Source organism: Pezoporus flaviventris, unplaced genomic scaffold (assembly GCF_033815535.1).
Source record: "Pezoporus flaviventris isolate CSIRO_AGI_PZ_B2104156 unplaced genomic scaffold, CSIRO_AGI_Pfla_v1 ptg000041l, whole genome shotgun sequence".
Lineage (NCBI taxonomy): Eukaryota > Metazoa > Chordata > Aves > Psittaciformes > Psittacidae > Pezoporus > Pezoporus flaviventris.
This window is the reverse complement of record NW_026892589.1, coordinates 7,031,772-7,054,321: the sequence shown is the minus strand read 5'-3', so window position 1 is coordinate 7,054,321 and position 22,550 is coordinate 7,031,772. Positions and strand designations below refer to the sequence as shown.

The following is a 22,550-nucleotide window of genomic DNA, read 5'->3' as shown; positions in this document are numbered from 1 at the left end:
TGTCAGAAGAAGGTTCCTTTTCATGGTATATTCTGTAACAGAGTAGTTCATGTTGAGGTTCTTGCCCACTAAACTTGAAGAAACACAGCTCCAATCCTCAGGACTTAGAATGATACAAACAAGTCTGTCAAACAGATCCATACAGGAGCAACATGCAACAAGTCCTCAATTGTTATTATGCGAAGCGCTTTATTTTTTTCCAAATGATAAACATTTGGTATGGACCACAGATAAAAAAATTAACAGCTTCTGATTTCTCGGTGACATTGTATTTTTGCAAGTAAGCAAGCACAGCATGAAAAGATTTCCCTTGGATTTCAGAAGATAATAGCATGTATGTTAGACCTCATAGCAGCTTTCCAGTATCTGAAGGGGGCCTATAGGGATGATGGGGAGGGACTCTTCATTATAGACTGTAGTGACAGGACAAGAGGTAACGGGTTAAAACTTAAACAAGGGAAGTTTAGATTGAATATAAGGAGGAAATTCTTTCCTTTTAGGGTGGTGAGGCACTGGAATGGGTTGCCCAGGGAGGTTGTGAATGCTCCATCTCTGGCAGCATTCAAGACCAAGTTGGACGAAGCCTTGGGTGGCATGGTTTAGTGTGAGGTGTCCCTTCCCACAGCAGGGGGGTTGGAACTGGATGATCTTAAGGTCCTTTCCAACCCTAACTATTCTATGATTCTATGTTGTTCTGTCATGATGTCTTTAGAAATCTTTCCACAGTTCCAAGGAGGTGGAGATTTAGGAAATTATGGCTGTGGCCTGAATTGCTTTCATTACTACATAAATCATCTAGCTATGTTTGTAGCTCATAGTAATTTTTAATGCATTTTTACAATGATCAGTACTTTTGGAAAAAGAAGAACTTGTAGTTATTGTCCCTGCTTAATATGCTGAAAGAGTAGGGCTCATAGTTGTAGTTAGAAATAGGTAAATCTATTGCAAATAGTATTTATGAATTAAAGAATGGTAAAAAATGTGATAATCTTCTGAAAAGTAATAGTTCATCTTTTTTCTCTAGTCTTAAAATTCATGCAGTTTGCAGTCAAAACGTCAGTACTTGTAGTGAAAGGGTGTAGAAAATTTAGGTAACTTCATTTCTCTTATTCTGCTGTGTCATTGACTTGATTTCTTTTGCGTGCTATTCACTTGAATTGATTAAACTTGGGGTTTTCAAAACAGCGTTTCCAGCTTGTTAGATCATTAATGTGTAATGCTAATAGAGACGGAGAATGATATTTAAAGAATAATATCAAATTTATAGGGATTTTAAATTACTTTAATTTTTTTTACTCAGATTTTCTGAGTAAAACCTACAGCCTGAGCTGAATTTGTTCACTTTTTTTTTTGGATTTAAGTTTCTTTGGCTGCCACTATTAATGTCTTTTCCCATTGAATTTGTTTTCTCAAGAGCTGAAAGAATGCTGGGGCTTAGACCTCTTTGTTTCATAATTTTGAATAAGAAAAATGTCACTGTTTATTTTCTGAACCCTTTCTTGTGGAATATTTTCCCAATGAAGTCAACCTTGAATATGATTTTTTTTTTTTCTGTCTTTGGAACCACAAGATTCCCTCATCCTGAATTATCTTGGCCTACCTTTCTGTTAAGTGCTGCATATTTTCCTTCACTGAGTGCTGTTCAACAGAGGGATTCTTTTGGTTTTCCTCATGCAACCATCAAGAAGAATATTATGAATTTAAGTGGCTTGTCATCCTTTGAATAATAGGAAGAGTTTGTGCATTTTTTTCCTTCTTTTTCTTCTCCACAGTTTGTTGGCATTTTCTATAAACCGCTTGAGTGATGGGAAGTAGATGAGAAATTGAAAAGCTTGTAAACTGCTGGGGGGGTTTGATTTGAAGAAGGAGGAAAGGCATTCGTTTAACTGCAGTCTCTGTTGCCTGGTAGCCACTCATTGAGATTGACAGTAAAAATGTGTTTGCCCTAAATGGTTTACTGCAGTCAGCCTCTTAATAAAAATTCTGTGTATGGACAAGAGATCCTTTTGTAGGGCAGGTAGTTCTCTTGGTCTGGATGGGGTTACGAGCATCAGTGAAGCTGGCTCGGTTGTGGAAGGTTGTCAGGGTAGTGCTGGTTTCAGTGTTGCAGTCTAGCTGCAATACTATTGAATCCCAGTTACATTTAGTCTCTTGAAATAACTGCTGGTGAACGAGAATATAGAAGAGGGAGTTTGGAGGTGGTGATTTTATTTTACATGATGGAGTTGAAGGTATTGAAATCTAGACACAAATCTTCCAAGTTTTAAAGCAAGCAAAAGATTTGAGTGTTAAAAACTTCTTTACAATCCTGTAATGTTGGAGCTTTTGGAAATTTTATAGTTCTTTTTAGCCTTTTAATTATAAGTGCTTTATTCTTAAGCAGTAAAATTTGCCTTTGTAGTTTCACTATATAGATAATAGATTACATCACTCCTCTAGGAAAGGGGAAGAGGCAGACTCTCATTTCATGTGCAGAAGTAGTATGCGCATTTAAGGAAAGAGCTCTTAAAATTGAAGGTCTGTCAGATTTTGAAACTTAGCTTTTTCATATACAGATGATTTTGAATCTTCACATATTTCCCTATTGCAATATTTTTGCAGTTCTAAATGAACGGAAATGCAGGATCCTGACAAACACTGTATTAGGTTCCTCACTTGATGCCATCTTTTCCTAATAGCGTGGGGTTTGACCACTGCAAGGACCAAATGCTCTGTTTAATGATTCTGTGAGGAACTCTGACGTAACCCTCCAGAACCAGGGTATTCTGCACCCACTTTTCTCAGTTTGAATCCAAGTTTGCTGGAGAGATGATTATCCTGTGTAATGTCCTGGGATTTATGCAGTGCTGGATGTTTGGATTTTGCATTTAGATTTTGAAGTACTGAGCTAGCAATGCATTTATGGATTTAATTGTAATTACTATTTTTATATCAGCGAATCTGATATGCTTAAAGGATTGGTGTGCAGTAACTCAAGAAAGACTGTCTAGTGAAGTATTTAAAATAAATTGGGTAGCTTATATGTCAGGTTTTATAGTCTTGTTGTAAATATTTGCTTGCATTTATTTATGATGTATATTTTTGAGCCAATTTGTTACAAGAAGTAAAGGCTTTCTGCTACATCCAAATGGGGCCAGTTAGCACTTTCTGCATGGGTTTTCGGTCGTTTTTTTTCTTATTCTCCATCGTATGGTGTTTCATAATGACAAAGGGTGACTTACTGTAATGGGTACAAAGAACAAATTAATTCATATTTTACCTATGCTGTCTTGTTTGAAAGCTGAAAAGGTAGGTTATAAAAATCTCATCTGATGTGTTGTCTGTGAATGGCAAGGGCAATAGGCCAAAAAAGTGCAGTATTTTTTTGTGGTTTTAGAAAAAGACTGAAAGAAACATTATGGTGTTCACGCTATCTGCCTCAGAGTTTTTTATTAATTAATATGGTCTCTGAAGTTGGAGCCTGGATTTCGTACAGATTACTTTGAATAGAAAACACCAGAGCATTTGACTCCTGAAGCTCTGCTAATCATCAACCTTTGAGGTTATCGTGTAAGTGCCAGTTGCTACTCAAATGGAGATAAAATTCCTGTCCTGACCCTATATGGATATAATTCTCTAATATTAAAATAGGCAATTGGCATTTGACACTTCTGACTTGCAGCAGCGAAAGCCTGAGTGTGAAGTAGAGTTCCCACGTGATAGCAGCCTGTGGTCGAGGTGGTGCTTGGGCAGTTCTCCAGCGCATCAGATCATTGCAGAGCTGCAGACACCCTCCCTATGACCTGCTTTCCTTTGGCTGAAAGGTCCAGCAAATACAAGTTTGTTAAACTGCGTGACAGAAGTTGTAGATCCAGATCTTTTTCCAGTCACTTTTAAAGTTGGAAAATGTAGGGTTTAAAACTTAGAGTGGCTGAAAGAAACTGAAACAAAAGGTTGCACCTTTGTTGTTCCTTTGTGTTTTGCTTTAGATGTGTATAAGAGGTGAGTATTTACAATTTGCACTACAATATGCACAAGTTCACAGTTGTAACAACATAGGGAGCCTCGGTTTAATATTTTGTCCATTCGCTTAGGAAGGATTTCCTGTGTGTTCTGGAGAATCTAGCTTTTCCATTTTCTCTGAAATATGCTGTCTTCACACTTTTCCTTGGAGCTCCAAAGTGTGCATCCAGCCCCCTCCAAGTGTTGGTACTGATAGTTGTCAAGTGTAACCAGGCTGGGCCTATGCAAAAATTATCTCTGAAGTGAATGTCCTGTTTTAGTCCTAACCTAACGAGCAATAAGTGTCAGGACAGTGATACAGGTCTCCTGGGAAGTTGTATCACTTATCTAGGGGTATTTTTACAGTTGTAAGGCTGTCTGTTACGTTGTTTTGATGTTTGACTTCTGTCTACTTTGGTTTATAATTGAGGTAAAATTGGAAAGACTGAGGAGTTCTGGCTCTCAGCTTCTTCAAGAAATCATATGCTTGTGGCACCAGGTGATTTGAACATTGATATTGCCTGTGACAGGAAAATGTGAAAGTAAATAAGAAAGGAGTCTTGAATGAAATAGTATTGTGCAGAGGATAAGTGTAAGATGAATGATCCTCCATAAATTCATCCCTGTTTTAAAGACTTACTCAATATTCTTGTCTGCCACACTGAATGGATTTTTACTTTTTCAGGCATAGCTGGACTTAGAACTGTATCAGAATTTGTACACAGCACAAAAATCCTATCACTATCCAATAGCACATCCCATTTCTGTGTTCTGTTGTAGGACTTTATGACTTAAAAAACATCTGTATCTTGATAAAAGTACTTCCATGCTTTTGGAAATGTTTCTGTTGCGGCAACTGGAATTTTCCCTATGCTATGTGGTATCTGGTGGTTCATCCAAGTGGTTTTGCCCTTTTGTTTAGTTTTTCAATTTAACCATCTAGCGAGTCTCTGTAAATCTAGTGATTCTGTTTAATCTGGTTATTTTTAACTAGTAGTTATTCTCTTGTTATTTAATAATCACCGTTTCTCCTGCAGGCACCCTATGGAATTTATCCTCCTATGAGCCCTTGAAGATGGTCATCATCAACCATGGTCTGCAGACGCTTACCAATGAGGTGATTATACCCCATTCCGGTTGGGAGAGCGAGCCGAATGAAGACTCTAAGCCTCGTGATGCTGAGTGGACAACTGTCTTCAAGAACACTTCTGGTTGCTTACGGTATGGCAGAGCTGTGGAGTGTTACTCTGTTCACCACCTCACATGTTTAGAATCTATTTTATTTGAAAAGTGTGTTTGCAAATAACTCCCTTCTTGGGTTAGGCCTTCTCCTATCAAAAGGCATTTTCTTGCAGATCTTGAGGAACTGGTTTAATGGAGTTATGCTGAGCCTGAAACATTGATGCAGTTTTAGCCGCAAACACTTGTGGACACGCTCTTATTTTAAGCTAAAGTGACTAAGGACCTATGGGAAATTATTTAAGAACCTGAACTACTGACCATTTAGGAGCACATTTGTTATATTCCTCTCAAAGGAGCCTTTTCCGATTAGAAATTGATTAGAAATTGTGTTTGTATTTCTGAGAACACCTTGAAAGTAGGATAGTACATGCTAGAAGCTGGGGTCAGGAGGAGGCCTAATGCAGGCTGAAAAACATGAAGAATTAATGTTCTCTAAACAGTCTTTCATTTTGCTTTTCTTTGAGATAAAATAGTTGAGATGCCCTGTTAGATTCTTCAGCTTTATGAAGAAGTCAATTAGTTTGAACAAAACGAATAGATTTGGCATCGTGTGTTCTGTTACTCTGAAGTATACTTCTGTCAAGTTTCTACTGATTAATGCATCTTCAGAAGTTGGTTCATTTCTGTTTCTTGGGCTTGTGGTCTCCAAATTGCAGTAACTATTCCCCTGAGTAACTTCACAAACGAAGAAAGTAATGAAAAGTGTTCTGAAAAGCACCCATTACTGAAATTATTTGCAGTCCCACTGGAAGCTAAGGTCCTTTAAGTAGGCTCCAGACATCATAAGTTTTTACTTACTAGTGTCTCATTTTCTAATGGAGTTCTGCAAGAGGAAATTAGTCATGTTGGGGGATAAAAGGATTAACTGAACGAATATGAGATTTTCTAGTAAGTGTAGACAATAAATTGATCATTAGTGGACTAACCTAATCCGTATCATAAATTTTTATTAGTGTGGTATCCACTGAAACTTCCACATTCCAGGATAGCTAGGGGGGGTGGGTTGGTTGGTTAGGTTTTTTTTAAGGTACTGGTTTTATGCAAAAGCTTGTGCCACTTCGGACATTTTATTCTTCAGGCTAATTAAGAGGGGTATAGAGCTTAGTAGTGCTGAGATACATTAGAGAATTTGAACTGTCGGTGATTAAAAGTGGTCTTGATGCACTTCAAATGCATCAGGACAGCAGCCAGTGAATGGTGACTGATTCTGTTGCTGAAAGGAGGAAATATATTTCATTCCTTACACTCCTAGTCTCTGCTGTCATAATCATGTGCAACTATATGCTTCCTTGTGGAAAACTTGAAGCTTCAGTTAAAATGTGGGACAAGGTTTATTTCATGCTTGAAAATAGTTGCTTAAGGTAAATGGAGATATGATGGCAGATTAGCAGGGAAAGGTAATCTGAGAAAGGTAGTTTGTCCCTGTGTCTCTGTGCCATGGAGAGAGCAACCTTTTGCACAGGAAGGAGTAACAACTGTCTTGCTGTCTTCTTACTTCCTGCAGTGAGATAAAGTGAGTCCAGGACAACAGACAGCAGTGCAGGAGTAGGTGAGATAAGAGCTGTCTTTTCAGTTGATCATACTTTCAGTGTTGGTGATACTACCATTTGTAGAACGCTTCCAGATCTAGGGATAAAAATGGGCATATCAAAAGTATTTATCATTACTACTGTTGGAAATAATTTTGCATTGTTTGTTGAAATCCTCTGCAGCTCATCCTTAAAAGCACCAGCAAAATAAGATAGTTAACACCAGCAGAGAAAAAACTATTGCAGCCATCTGTCTGACAGACGTCAGTGTTTAAAACCCCCTTTGCCTACTCTTCTCTTGTTGACACAGGCACTTTTCCTAGAAATTGAATTTTCCATGAATGGAGCTTATTGCAGATTACAGACTGTTTACCAATTTGAGACTTAATTGGGAGGTTAGTCCTGATGCTGTGCCAGCCTCCTACGTCCCCTTTGAAAGTGTGCCTCAGGTGTGCTGTGTTGTCTTCCAAAACAACTGAGAGCATCTTTGAACTTCTGAGGTTTCAGATGTCCTTGCAGTCTAGCTCTCTAAGCAGAAGGCAGGTGTTATGCATGCAGGACACGTTCATTTCAGTATCGTTTTTTCAGTTAATGAAGTTTATCAACAGATGTGGGCGAGTTTGTCTCAAACTCCGTGATTCACAGCATGAACTGCCAGTTAATTATTTGCCTGCCTTCTTTTTTTTTGACACTGCTTTCTCATCTTTACTTTGTTCTTAATCTGGGTCTCTCCTTTGATAACGTGGAGCCTTGGAAACACTTATTTCAAAATAATTGAAAACAAGTAATTAAAAAAAAAAGCCACCTATTTGCCTTTACCTCTTCTTCAAATCTTGACCCGTCTTATTTTCCTGTCCTGTCCACAATATGTTTTTCCCTTGTGTAATTTGTAAGTCTCTCTCCTTCTTCACTTTGGGAGTTCAGGTGCTGGTATGTATCCAGGTCTGAGGAGGGCAGGGTGAATTGTATCCAATGTAGTCAACTTGGCCTGCGTGAGCCTAAGGGCGTATTAGTATCTTGTATAGCAGCACATATAGTGTAGTGCTGCAGGTGCATGTGGGGTGGAAGGATGCTTTAGCAGAGGAGTCAGTGCTTGAAGCCAAAATCTTAGCAGACATCTCTACCTATGCCGGTATTGCTTTACTTGGGTATTAATTTTGCTAGATAAGAGGCATGATCCATGCACTCTTTTGCCTCTTACCCAAAGTTAAGGAAGTTTATTGGCTTTGTGTATGGTTCTGATTTCTACCCACTTTATGAAGTAACAAAAATCTATCTGTGATTCTTGGTGTTGACTTTAGTCTTAAAGGCCAAAGTAAATGGATCTGTCTGAGTCTCTATTTGAGAGAGGCCCAAGTATGATACTGAGCAATGTTCGACCTGGTTATTTACAAGATGAAAATCAGATAAACTCTGCAAAGTTTATCATAAAGAAAGCCATTCAAACACTACTTACAAAAAACTTAAGTGAAACAACTTTGGGATTACCTGTGATAGTTGGTGATGTCCATACCAAACCACCATACCTAACTGGCAATGCCTATATAGCCAGTAAGAATCAGAGGAAGAAAAAGACAACGGCTAAGGTTTATGTTGACTTTGAGAGCAGTGTTTATTTTAAGGGCTGCTTTTGAAGTCAAGTCTTCTCCCATGACTGGCCATTGTAGGGATCTCTTGAATCCTGATACCAGGACAAGAGGGTTCTGTGTGCTGTCCTTCCGTGTACTTGCCAGAAACTCTCTTCAAACAAATGTTTTGGGAATCCTGTATTCCCCTTTGCAAAATAAAGCCTTGGCAGCACAGCCAGTTTGCAAACAGTGATCTGATAATGAAATTTATTGCATCCATTTTATGTGTTTACCAAGAAATGCTGAAGTTTTCAGACACTAATGCAGGTGATGATAATTTTGTTTCCGTTCTTATCCTGAGATCAGGAAAAAGATGTTTCCTCTTACATTGCTGTGTCTTGATTCTAGGGGCTGACCCAATATGATAAATGGATCTACAGTACAAGTAATAATTTTACAACTTCAAATGGACACAAGTCTTGTGATAGATACTACCTTGGGTATAGTTCTGTAAATAAGGTATTCTTCTATTATGTCGAACCTGTTGAGACAAATAGGTATGGTGGAAATCCAGAAAGGAACAGTAAAAAAAGCAAAGATTGATTCAGTGATTTCTTGTCTATGAAAAAGTAGAACTGGGGAAGAAGTAAGGAATACATTTGCTAGGAAAATCATTAAATATGCACAGATGTTCATTCATTTCATCTGGAGTACAAGTTCCATGTCTTTGCATTGTATTTTATTCTTTTAGGTATGTGGATAATGTCTCATCTAGTTACTGCCTTTTTCTGCCCCCTCCGTCTTTAAAGGCTTAAATCCCTACTGGGGTTTGCAATCCAGAAACACTCCTTTTCAACTTGTTCTCCAGTTTAAATAATGTAATAATTTTGTGCATCTTAACAAGGCCATTTCATGATCCTTCCTACAACTTTGACCCAGATACTGAGGTGCTTTAGGAAAAGAGTACATGTTGAATTGCTTGCAGGGTGATGGAGCCAAGGCTGGCTCATGTGCATGCAGGCAGCACCAGAGACCTTTGCTGTGTCTCTGGGTTTCTCTGCTTTAGAGGGGAGGTGCTGCATCTGTGTTTCAGAAAGCACTGCTACAGTCACATTATACGTTCTGTTTTCTGTGTAGGTATCCACCATGATTTCTAGTTCTCTGGAAGCAGCAAGAATTTTAATGGTTTTAAAATGAAATTCATTCTGGGCTTAATTGCTGTTTTCTGCCTAATTACTTTTAATTCTCCCTTGGAATTTTTACTTCTAAGAGGACAGAGTAGAACTTAGTTCCTAAATTGCCAACTTTCTAGCCTGACTCCTGTGCTAAACTGACCTGCTGTCAACAAATGTTAAATGAATTAATTTGCATAGCAAACAGATGCAAAGTGCTCCTTTTTCCAGCGTACCATCTGTAGTTGCAGTGTTTCTTGTCAATTCTCCAAGTACACAGGAATTCACATTCCCAAATAGCCTTAGGGTTCAGAGACCTGGCTGTGGGAGTACAAACACAAACAAACTGCACCCACTTGACTTTCACTAAAAACATGTATTCTTCAGCTCAAAATTGCACATAACAGCTTGTCCAACATCAACTCCTGAGTAGGGGCAACCTGGTGGCTAGAGCTGTTGCAAGAGACTTGAGAAGTATGGACTTAATTGATGTTCTGCTCTATTCTGACATAATTGCAGGCAAGATTAATGGTGTAAACCTTTTTGTGGTCTAATTTTTAATAGCCCTATCTCCTTCTGGTTTTGTGAGATTCAAGTTAGTAAGTGCCTGGCTGGATCTGGACTTTGGTCACTGATCTTCACGTTGCTGTCTTTAATGAGGGGTTGGCACCTCTGTCCTTACCTTCCCCTCAAGTTGGTAAATGCTGGTAGTTCAATGATTTTGAAGTGGTTGATCCTAGAGACAACTGGGAAGAATCACTTCCTGTAGGAATAAATTAAGAGTTCAGTCCAATTGAATCAGAGGCTAAGAGTTATGGTAAGTATGAGGTACAGTGTTTGAAGGCGTAAGATAAGGACTCAGTAGATTCAGAGCCAAGAACATAGTCCACTGGGATGAGAAATTATATAAAGGTATCTGCAAGCCTCTGTTACCTTTATACTTCAAAGGAAAGAGGACTGCAAGGAGTTGATGGTAAATCATTAATACTTAGGATGTGCCAAGTAGAGGTTTTGGATGAGAATGTTTTAAGCCTTTTTCTGAGGATGGCAGCATTAAGGTACATGCATGTACGTCTTGTGTCCTGCAGATGTAACTTAAGAGTGCTTCAGTCATATGTAACATTGCTTTATGGTACTGGACTCATTCCTCAAGTCCTAGTGTCTTTGTATACTTGCGCCTATGTGTATGCTTGCAAACACTGTAGCATGAATGTGTGAGGCATGTGGAGGTTAAAGAAGGTTTGTCAAATGGAATGTGTGGTCTTGTTTTGACTTCTCTTTTTGTCACTGGAGACAACTGTATGAGTGTAGGAGTTATAATGGTGAGTCCTTTTTTCCTCATATCTGCATGCTGTATTTGATGAAAGGCTGTCAATGCCAGGTGCTTATGCCCTCCTTTCTTATTAATGATTAATGTGTGGCTTTTCTCTGAAGAAAAGTGCTTGGGAATTAGAGTTTTCAAAGTGAATTACCTTCAAGCTCTATCCATCTTTACATCCATCTTTAAAACCTGCAGGTATTATAATAGTATGTGGTGACAGTCACATAATATTTGTCCTACCTGCACTCTTATGTACTTGAGGCAGTCTTCATCTCCCACAAACTGAAGTAAGAAGGCACTTAAGTGCAAATCTTTGACCTGAAAGAGCTTTCTAGTGAAGAGTAGAGCACAGGAGGTGAAGCTTTGGTGATGCTGCTACAGTGCTGCTAGCCAAGTTGCCACTGGTGTCAGGGGAACTTTGATTATTATCGAAGCATGGCAAGACAGAGAAGATACGAAAACCTGAGTTTTCAGGAGCAGCTTATATTTTCTCTGGCTTTTTTATCAGCAGCAAAGTGGTATTTGAGCTTCACAAGACCATCATTAGTACAGAGCCCTCCCTGGAGCAGCTACATTTCTCCATCACTTCAAAAAGGTTTTTTGACAAATTTGTTTGACTTTTAATCCATGTTCAAGAAGTCTTTTGGTGTGTGTTCATAGGGCAGTTGTTTAACCAAGGAGGCCCGGACAGGACTTCTTGCAGAGCTTAGCACATTCCTGTCCCACCTAGAGGAGATGAGGGCAGATTACTGGCATGTCTCTGTCCACCCACCCACTGTACTTGGAGGTTGGTTCACTCATACTGTTTTCATACTGGGCACAGACTTTGGGAGACTGCTGCTTGAGAAACTGCAGCTAATGATATTGCCAGTGTTTTGCTGTGCAAAAGGTACTTTTGAACTGGACTTTTAGCAAATGAATCATTTTTGAAAGAGACAACAACTGAACAGAAATTTGCTTGTGAATCTTTGCTTTAGAGGCAGAAACAGCACGGAAAAGGGAGAAGCTTATCTGCCCAACCCCGGCTGGAAAAAACCCAACTCAAATTAAAAACCTACACAACAGAGAGGAGAGAGCAAAGGCAGTTTCTTAATTAGCTTACTGATACTGTGCAGGATCGCAGCATATGGCTGTCCTGGGGCTTATATGATGAGCAGAGCGTTTAATTCGTGCTAGTAAGGAGCTGTTAGGGTTCCTCCTGACAGTTCCTGATGTTTAGCTTGTAATATAAATAAATTATGCATAGATTTTAGCAGCAGAGACATAACCTAGTTACATGCAACCTTAATGCTTTGCAGTCAAATCTGAAGTATAAATGTAAAGTTTTGCACTTGCTTATTGCCTTCTGTCATTACTTAGGAATGAATCTAGGTCCCTTCTCCCTGGGCTGTCAGTGAGAGGAATCTACAAAAAATGTCTGTCACTGTGGTGGGATGAAGAGCAAGAGAGAAACAAAGCTCACTGCAGGCACTGTAACAGAAGTAGTTTGCTTTGGAAGGGATGGGAACCATGATCCTTTATTAGATAAATACCACCTTGGTTTTGTATTTTCGAGATTCTTCTCACATTTCAGCAAGCCATATATGTTAAAGTGAGAGAGCTTCTTTGCCTTTCCTCCAAGCAGAGACTGGAATAATTTGGAAGCTAAGTAGCTGCTGGGCATCATGGAATTCTTGTGTAATGCATTTCTGCATCATTTTGCATTACAGGAGAACAAGGTAAAGCCCTCCAAGTAGGTCATGCAGGAGGTAACCAGTCAGCATTTTACTGAAAAGGTATTACACGATGTTTTGGATACAGAAAGCCACAAATAACAAAAGATAGACTTGGCATCTGTACCTTGTTAAACTGTACTGCTGACTGCTGAGCTCCTGCTTACTGCAGGGAGCTCTTGCAGACAGCGCTGCCATGAGTATGAGACATGTAGTAGAGTGCTTTGTAGGTTTCTTTTTCTGTGCCAGTGTCTCTGAAGTACAGACTAAGCATGTGAAGACCTTTTCGGGGTGGCTTTTGGTACGTCCTCTTTTGAGCATTTGACCAACTAAACAAAACCAATCTCTTTATTCACATAGGAGGAAGGGTTTTACATGCAAGGCAACTAGGCTGCCCTGCTGCTTTTCTCTTGAGTTTAGCTGGTGAGTGGATGCCTAAGTGGAGCAGAAATCTCCAGTGGGATCTCCTGCCCGGATCTGGGACACTTTTTCTCAGTTTAACAGATGCTCCCTGCCTGACATCAGTATCAGTAGAGCTCCCCTGTCTTTCTGTTGACTTCATTTGGACTTCAGCTTCTTCCTATTTTCTTTACCATGTTCTCCCCTTGATTTCCAAATCAGCTGTCTGCTGTCAGACACCACTGTGTTGTACAAAGCTGTTTGACCAGTGCTGCCTGGGTCAGTCTGTGTCACAGGCAGCTTATTCCTTTTCCTCTCTTATTTTTACAGAACAATGAATTTAATACCAATTAATCTTTATGATATTTCATGTGAACTGAAGTATGGAACTCACTCTCTTTTTGAGTGAAATGATGGAATGATTTTAAAATGCTGTATGTTCCTCCTTTGGGGTATTCAGTACCTAGAAATACGCTCGGAAATAGAGTGCATTTACTGCAGCTGTTACTTATGAAGTCTCCTTTGGCTGACATGCAGATAGAAATTTCTGAATAGTGAAGCAAAGTGTGGGTGTCTAAGGGTGTTTTTATAGTAAAGGTTCTGACTGTCAGCATAGGTGGATAGGACAACTAATATATTTAAATTAGACTCATGAGAACCTTGTAGATTTTCCTCAGCTGAAGTATATAAAACTCAATGTGTGGACAGTGATGGTGTTATGGTCTAGCAAGGTGTGCATACTTCCTGTCAGCTTGGCCACAGCATTGCCCTAACTCAGCCCTCTTGTGCAGTGCCACACACTGAGCCCACCAGGAAACCCCAGTCACTTGTAGCACTCCAGTTTGTAATGATCACAGGTATCCTTATCTTCTTCAACAGTGCTGAGACAGACTATATAGGAGCAAATACTACTTTTTAGCCCGGCAACACAAAAATAGCTACTGTTGTTTACACTAGTAAAAAGTGGGATTCATTTGGGTAATCTGAGACTCTGCAGTGTGCACAAACAGGCTATTGAAAAGAACCCATTGCTGTATCAGATTCAGTTCGCAGCCATACTTCTTCCAGAGAAAGGTGGAAATGTTACTATGAGGATATCTTGAAAATTTCCAAATCAGTTATTTACACAAAAACCTAAGTCCCCAACCTGTGTTCTTTGTCCCCAGCTCGGTCTCCAAACATAGTGCTTTTTACACCCGCTGAACTGAAGTTTTATGTAAGTGTTAGTAATACTCTGTCTTCTGGCTGTCAGCTGTATCTGCAGCACTGTGGGATAACAACTGATGGCCCTTTCCAGCCAGGTGGCAGGCACAGAAATAGTCTTGGAAATAGTAGTTTTAATGTTCAAAGAAAAAAATGTGTCTCTTTGCTTGTAATTTCAGGTTTCTCTTTGTTATTAAAAAACCCTACAACCATACAAAAGGTTTCCACATCTGTCTTGCAGCTTGTTAGGGAGAGCACAGTGGGGACATTGCTACATGATTTGCATTGAAATACTGCAGATTAAGTGCTGTGCATTTAATTACTTTTAAGTCTTTCACTCTTGAGGATAATTTTGGTGCATGGCACAGACAGTAGTAAGAGCTCACCTATCCTAGAGCTGATGAGTACCAACTCTGTTCTGCAGATGTAAATGCTACCTTCACACTTCCATATTATGAAGACAATTATTTGGTGATAATGATAACCTTATCTAAAGCATGAACAGATTTCTCAGCACATTCCCATCTATTTTCTGAAGTCTTTAATACCCACGGGCGGGATTCCTGCCTGATGTGTTTCTATGCTAGTAGGTATTTACTTTTATTTAACATTTACTTAGTGCTCCCCTGTTTTGTTTTCCCAGGCAAAGCATATATTTTAACATCATTACAAATCCTTTTTCACTAGTCATGTCTACAGTCTGGATTCCAGGAATTTAAGGAAGAATCCAGGTCACTCTTTCCAGCTGATTTCCTTCCTATGTACTTTGAGTAACATGGAAAGTAATTTCATGTCTTGCTCCTAGAATTGTTCTTTTGAGTGTGTTGTGTATATTTACAGTAAGCACCTATGAAGCTTTCTGTGAAGCCTTTGCAGTGTGATGTAAGAAAGTTTCTATTGTTGGTTTTAAAATACATTTTAATGGACTCTTGGAATGAAAACTGAGAAAGTCAGGGAGAGCAGCAGAGGAAGTTGTCTCTTCAAGTCTTCTTGGGTTGAAGAGACAAGGCAAGGGAGGCAGAGTATGCAAACACCAGAGATGAATGACAGTTATACCACTGTTTTGTGTGAAAGTAGTTTGGGTTGTTCTCCCTCCCTATTCCCACCCATTTGAACAGGCGTTCAACTTTATTTTCATTTATAACAGGATTTTGTCCATCATTAGTGCCTCAAAAGCCCTGCAGAGTTCCTGTTTCAAGTTGTTCAGACTTAAAAATACCTTTACCTTCATCTCTAGAGGTTCTTGATATTAAACTGTCCCGGTAAGCAAGTCACTGAGATAATGTGTTTCATTCCAAAATCTTTGTGTCATTCCAGTTGTTGCATGACTGTCTCGCTCCTAAGTAACAGTTAACAAACACCTCAGCTCTAGGGTTTTAGCTTCCTTTTTTATTCAGTGTCTTGTGACAAACACTCCATCCACTGAAGAATTGATTTTCTTCTGATATAAAATAATGCTTGTCTAATGTGTAGAAGAGTTCAAGGAAAAACAAAACCCTACCCAGATCTGGATGTTGTGGTGCATATCTGTCTGTTGCATGAGTTTCAGGAAGTTTCTGTCCTGGGCGAGGCTTTTCATTCCTCCTGTGGAGTGTCACCCAGTGCAAGATGACTACAAATCCTGTGTTAATGTCTGATCTTTCACCTATTTGTTGATTTTCATCACTCTTGAAAGAAGGCTGTTCAGAAATTTTGTTCTGAAAGCTTCTTTTGGAGCATGACTTAGTTACATCATTTTTGTATAATAGATCTGTAAGATCCAGAACAATTCCATTTTCCTTACTCCTGTCAGTGGCATGCTATTCCATTGCAGTTTCTGTCCTTTTCAATGACCAATACAAGCACTAGCTCTCTTGTCCACTTTTGTCTCCACAGTCCCATGGCTACCAGGTGGTGTTTTTCAAAGAGGTAGATGGTATAGAGTCTGAACACTCCAAGGCAGAAATGCAGCCTGGCATTTTCCTGGGTTGCAGGAGCTTTTCAGGGTTGCTCCAGATGGTGGAAACCAACCCTGGGAGTACTTCTGGGATTGACAGATGAGAACTCACTCTCAAGGCATACTGTCTTTATTGTCACCATCCCCACATGGCTTTGTTGTTCCGTGTTAGATGAATCCCATGGGCTGCAGGAATTGCATTACACGGGGAGGGAGGATTAGCAGAATCCCAAGAGTGTTGGTATCTATAGAGCAGATGTTTCTGCATGAGATGCTTATAAGGATACATTTTCTGATGTGTTAGTTACAACATGAAAACTGCAGAGTTCGATGGCTGAGTAACTTATTTGTGGCATTAATTAGGTACTTATTTGATCCTGCAGAGTTCTTATGGTTATTTGTGTGATATATGTGGGAATTTTTTCTTGAGGCATTAATTTTCTGTAAATTATTCTGTAGCTGAAGAAACAGCAAGTGATAATGGCAAGCTACTGATATACTTTTATAGCGTCAGTTTTAACCTTATCAGTGTCCACCTTTAATCGTAACCCAGATCAAGAAGTAAGAAAGCAGCACACAAAATACTGTGATGCTGTTAGTAACTAAAGCAGTGTAAAAAAAATATGCTACAAGTGCTCTTGTGAGACCTCACCTGGAGTATTGTGTGCAGTTCTGGTGTCCTCAACATAAAAAGGATGTGGAACTGTTGGAACAAGTCCAGAGAAGGGGCAGAGAGGATGATCAGGGGACTGGAGCACCTCCCATATGAAGACAGGCTGAGGAAGTTGGGGCTGTTCAGCCTGCAGAAGAGAAGGCTGCGTGGAGACCTCATAGCAGCCTTCCAGTATCTGAAGGGGGCCTATAGGGATGCTGGAGAGGGACTCTTCATTAGAGACTGTAGTGATAGGACAAGGGGTAACGGGGTAAAACTTAAACAGGGGAAGTTTAGATTGGATATAAGAAGGAAATTCTTTCCTGTTAGGGGTGTGAGGCACTGGAATGGGTTGCCCAGGGAGGTTGTGAATGCTCCATCCCTGGCAGTGTTCAAGACCAGGTTGGACGAGGCCTTGGGTGATATGATTTAGCATAACGTGTCCCTGCCCACAGCAGGGGGGTTGGAACTAGATGATCTTAAGGTCCTTTCCAACCCTAACGATTCTATGATTCTATGATAGCACAAATGGACCATTGAAAAATCATATAAATGGCCATGAGCAAGAAATGTGTGAAGGATTTTTTGGCAAAATTTGATTGATTTATTTATTGAACTCTGCAAGTGTTCCTGATGTATTTTAGCTCTCTATTTCTAAAACTTAATGAGGGAATAAGAAATGTGATTCACAGCTCCAGGTAAGACCATTTTTAGTGCATTTCTGTCACCCTCAAGCTTAATAAGTAACATTTCACTTTAATAGATGTGCTTGGAGGTGGAGTTGCTATCGTTTATTGTTATAACTCCTGAATGGTATCACAGAGGATTTGAATTCTAATTTCAGTTTCATAAAGATTTTACATTAAAATTCACATTTGGGCTTTTAATACAAAAGGATTACTACAACTGGAGGTGGAAGAAGAGCATATAGAATTCTCTCCTCCGTGTATCCTGTGGAATCGTGTTTTGATATCCTCTTTGCTTGTCTTTTATCAGTTATTGCTAGAGGTGAGGCTGTGTGTTAGGATTTGGGGAAAGGATTTATTTATCTGTGCATTTGTGTTCTTAATTAAAAGTTAATGTGTTGTTACAGCAACCAGCTCACACTTAAATGTCTTCAGATTTTGAGAGGTCTCTGAGAAAATGTGGTGTTTTTTCCTAGTCACCCAGTTAACAGACCACCCTGCCTGGGTGATGGGGAGCCATGGGAGTGGACCATGGTTGATTTGTTAATTACTTGGAGATTGGCAGTTCCTCTGGTTAATTTAAAAGAAACATTGGGTGCATGATCCTGATGGCAGAAGATAAGGATTCTGTCCTGACCTTTGAAAGCTCAACTTTACATGAGTATGGGGAAGTCAGACACCCCGAAAGGTTGGCTGTAGTGGTGTTGAAATTAGTGCATTTCAGCTTTGGGAAAACTTTCCATAGGGGTTTTGCTGGCAAACACTTATTTTGCCACTCCATTTCCCACCAAAAAATGAAAGATAAAAGATAAGAAGATGGGGTGGGGGGTTGCTGGGGAGAGGGGGTGGAAATGCAGCATTTGGAAAATTGACTAGAATGTTACTTATTTATTGAGCAATAGCAAGTTGATGCTTGTGTATGGCTGGGGTTTCGGTACATAGTGAGCATGCTCACTGGACAAGTTGAGGCTAAGTTCTCCCTTCTAACAGTTTCCGTACTCACGGATACATGCAGCTTTAACAACCCCAACTACCTTTCACTGCTCTGTCTCACATCTTCTACCTGGGCCATTCTCTTGTGCAATATTTGGAGAAATTTAAAGCCATATGAACATACTGACTGTTGTCTTTTAGCTTCTAAATGTGACTGATTCAGGCTTTGTACTGATTCTGCTGTACGCAGTGTGAAAGGTGGGCTTTAAATGTCAAACTGGGATTTAAACCAGGTGCAGTAACTTCCAGTCAGAAAGCTGGGGATACAGAACAGACTTGGAGAACTTTTGTGCAGTCAAGGAGACACCAGTTGTATATGGTGACTCCCATCTGACCTCTTTGGAGCAGAGGGGGGCCAAAGTGAAGAACAATTTTATATACAGATTAATTAATTAAAATAGTTTATTGCATGCTGTTTGCTCTGACAAATCCTGTCCAGTTTAAGATTTATCACTGGACTCACTAGCAATGCAGAAGAATAGGCTTATAGGCACCTCTGTGACTGTTCCCCTTTTTGTTCAGATTCAGGGAGTTGCATTGCCATATTTTACTGAGATTTAACAGGTTTGTCAGATGGCTTTGCCTCCAAATTGTTCATCCAAGATAATGAGTTACTCATAATTGTAGTACAAATCAGCACACCTTCAACTTTATGGTGAAGGTCAGAGGGCTAAATTTTCCTTTAAATCTCTCTGTTAGGAATGTAAGTTCAGATGGAGCAGAAGCACGCAGAAGACTAAGAGAGTGCGATGGCTTGGTGGATGCCCTCCTTCATGCTCTACAGTCTGCAGTTGGCAAGAAGGATACAGACAATAAGGTGAATTTCAGTATTAAAACTTAATGGATGTTTCCATTAATTTAGGCTGACATGTTGCACTGGGGTTGACTTCTGTTTGCTAGTATCAGAAGTGGATTATGGTTGCCTCAGAAAAGACAGTAATTATCTTCCTTTCATCTCGGTCATGATAATCTGTGGTACTGTCATGATCATGCTGTGGTAACAGCGTGATGCTGCTATGTTACTTTGTGTGGCCGATGACATGAGCAAAGGCAAGTGGTTGTGATAGGTGGGGAGAGTAGTCCTTTATCATCATCAGTGACGTTATTGCTATTGTTCTGCATTACTTAATTAACATTTGAAGTGCAATCTCCAAATCGGAATTCTGTTGCATTGTATTGTGCTTTGCACAATGCCAGCAAAGGAGTCAGTTCCCATTTTAAAGACTTTTTTCAGCACCATCCCTAAGAATTTTAGCACTTAGACATTAAGAGAGTATCTTCAGACATGCAGCAGTTTCATTGTGGCTGGTTTTTTTAGGTGCCGGATTTGATTAATCTATTCTTTATTATCATCTCATCCTGCAGTGCTTAAGAGCATATTTATATGCATAAGGAATATCATAAATTTAACCTGCTTAAAAAAGAAAGAGCATGCTATTGCTTTTTAACACCAATAAAGCTTATAAAGCATCGTTATTTTATTCTTTTTGAGTTGCACCATGTGATGGACTGTACAAGGGAATTATAAAGCTCTGTCACTTAATCAGGTAATTTTGGAAGTGGATTTTGTAACCACCTGGTGGTTTCCATTGCAACCTACAGAGCATTGCTCTTGTCAGAATCTGACGTGCTGTGGGTTAGCTATTACAGGACATGTGAGGAATTCAATGAGAACACAAGACGAAGGTTTTGACCAGAGAAAATTTAATAAAATGGGCTCCTTGGGGATTTAAAGTTTGGAAGAATGAGAGAGAGATTTGTATTAAAATAAGATCCTTGTATGATCATTTTCCACTGTGTGTTTGATCTTTTGGTGAATTGTATTCTTTATGTAAGATCAGGTGGTATTTTCTATTAGAGAGTTTTCATTTTGAATGGGTGCTATTTATGAAGCACTTCACTTCTGGAAAATAAAATCAATTTTAGAACAAGAATGAACTTTAATTGAAGGGATTTTTGCCTAAATCTTCCTTGAAAGCTACATTCTTTTCCTGGGGCTGGTGGGCTTTTTTAGAATTCCTCCAAATGCTCCACTGTATAAACTAATGGTTTGTAACTAAGAGGGTGCAATACTACGTATAACACACATTTCTCTGTAACAGTCTGTGGAGAACTGCGTGTGCATCATGCGGAACCTTTCCTATCATGTCCACAAAGAGGTCCCTGGAGCTGATAAGTACCAAGAACTGGATACCAGTCAGACTGCAAGTGTGGGAGGCTCTCAGAAGAAGAAGAAAGACGATGCTGGTTGCTTTGGTGGGAAAAAAGCTAAAGGTATGTGTTGCAGAGAGCTTGGCACTAGAAATGGATTTGGGGGTAAATTTTGCTATGATTTTGACTGCGTGTTCGTAGTGTCATGGCATGTGTTCATCTCCCTTGTTGTATTGCTACGAAATGTTTGGGAATTTTTTCCACAATCACCACAGTTTTGTTTTGCTGTAAACAGGAGTGGTGCATGCTGACAGATAACACTGCTGTTGGGCAGAGGAGGATGTGCTCTGCCTCGCCTCTGCAGTACTGTGTTCTTGAATTTGTCAAATCTTTGCTCAGTCTACTTGCTTGGCTGGATCTTGGCTGCATAGCGTGTGCCACAGCCTCTGGAAGCAAGGCCAGCATGCGTTTATCCCCTGCATGGTAGTCCTGTGTGTGTATCTTCCATGCCTACAGTTCCTCACGTTTGAAAACAAACTAACAGCCTACCTTCCTACTCACAACCCAAACATACAACCTCCTAATTCAGTCACTCTTCCAGTAATTTAAATTGCAAACATGATTATGTAGCTTTTAATTGTCAGTCACTTTTAGACCTGTTCTCTCCTCTGGGGCATGAGTGTTGCAAATGAGTTTCATTACAAGAGAGGATTAATACTCTCAGTAACCCTCCTTCCATCTTTCGTTTAGAAAGAGGCACTCAAATTATATCAGTTTTCTTTGTTGTTTTAGAGAAATTATTATTCTAGACTGAATTCAGAGACAATGAACTCTGTTTTCTGTCTAGGCTCCATTCTCCTCATTCATGTGTACTCACATCCTGGCTTACTATTTATAACCAGGTCTGAGGAAGGTTTTGGTCCTGACTAGCTGATACAGAATTGTCTGAACTTGACAGACAGCGCTGCATGTTACTCTTGCTTTGATCTGACCTATACATGTTATTAAAATATTTCATGTTTCCATATGTGTTAGGGAAGTCATCACAGTGTGAACGTGCTTTTCCAGACTAGTCTGTCACCAGCTAGATATAAACTGTGTTAAAAAAAATTATATGCATCTTTGAATTGCTGGGGGAAACACTGAAGAAAGAGTTTTACCTGCCTGGCCAGCCAGTTCTCACAGTGAGTGACTGAAACTTCAGTGTGATATCCTTTAATATCACCTTGAACATGTGCTGGTTCGAGCCTGTTCCCTGCCACTTGCAGTCCCTGTTGTTTTGCTGCTTGAGAGCAACACAGTCCGTGAAAACATTTTTAGACATAAAAGCTATGAGTGTGCACTGTGGGAGGAGGGGAGTGTGCTGATTGAGAACTGCCATCCTCCTCTTGATGACTGTGAAAAGAGAGGGCTCTTGGGTGGCTGTCCTCTGTCAAGTGTCTGCCTGCTTCCTCTGGGGCCCACCTTTGTGTATCTCCTGTGTCTGTACACCCTGATAGTTTCTGTGTATCTCCAAAGCTTCTGATTACATCTTTCTGGACAAATTGGTCTCAAAATCATTTGACACAGAGTTTGAACCCTTCAATTTCAGTGAGCAGTGCAGGCAGTCAGTGACAGCTTGGGCTTGGTCCTGTATGTATAGCAGGAAATGACAATTTCTGAAGTATATCTTAACATTCTTTCCTCTCTTTTTAAAGTGTGCTGTTCTCTAGAGGGAAATCAACTGGTAGTAATGCTGAGCTCGCAGCTGGTAGTATGTAGATCAGAAGGATAGAGGGGGACAGGCAACTGTTATGTAAAAAATATATAAATTAAACCCAGTTAATAAATGTGCTTCTGAAATCGTAAAGAGAACCTTCCTTTTCTCACTGATAAATTTATGTGAATCCCTGGTCTGAACCTGCCTTAATTTTCTCAGTCTAGGACTGTAAATGTATCGGTTCTCTCCCCCTCTTGTTCACTTGATCTTGCAGTGTTTCCATGTTTCTTTTACTTCATGGTCATT

General features: G+C 39.7%; 1 protein-coding gene across 7 annotated transcripts in view; it reads left to right on the top strand.

Annotated features, from left to right (window-relative positions):
- ARVCF (ARVCF delta catenin family member) overlaps positions 1 to 22,550 on the top strand; it is a 282,629-nt gene that overhangs the window by 204,971 nt on the left and 55,108 nt on the right. For all 7 annotated transcript variants that reach the window (XM_061465619.1, XM_061465622.1, XM_061465621.1 and 4 more), the window contains 3 exons: positions 5,019 to 5,202; positions 19,094 to 19,211; positions 20,497 to 20,668. In XM_061465619.1, the coding sequence (XP_061321603.1) occupies positions 5,019 to 5,202; positions 19,094 to 19,211; positions 20,497 to 20,668 (474 nt within the window). The remainder of the gene's footprint in view (positions 1 to 5,018; positions 5,203 to 19,093; positions 19,212 to 20,496; positions 20,669 to 22,550) is intronic.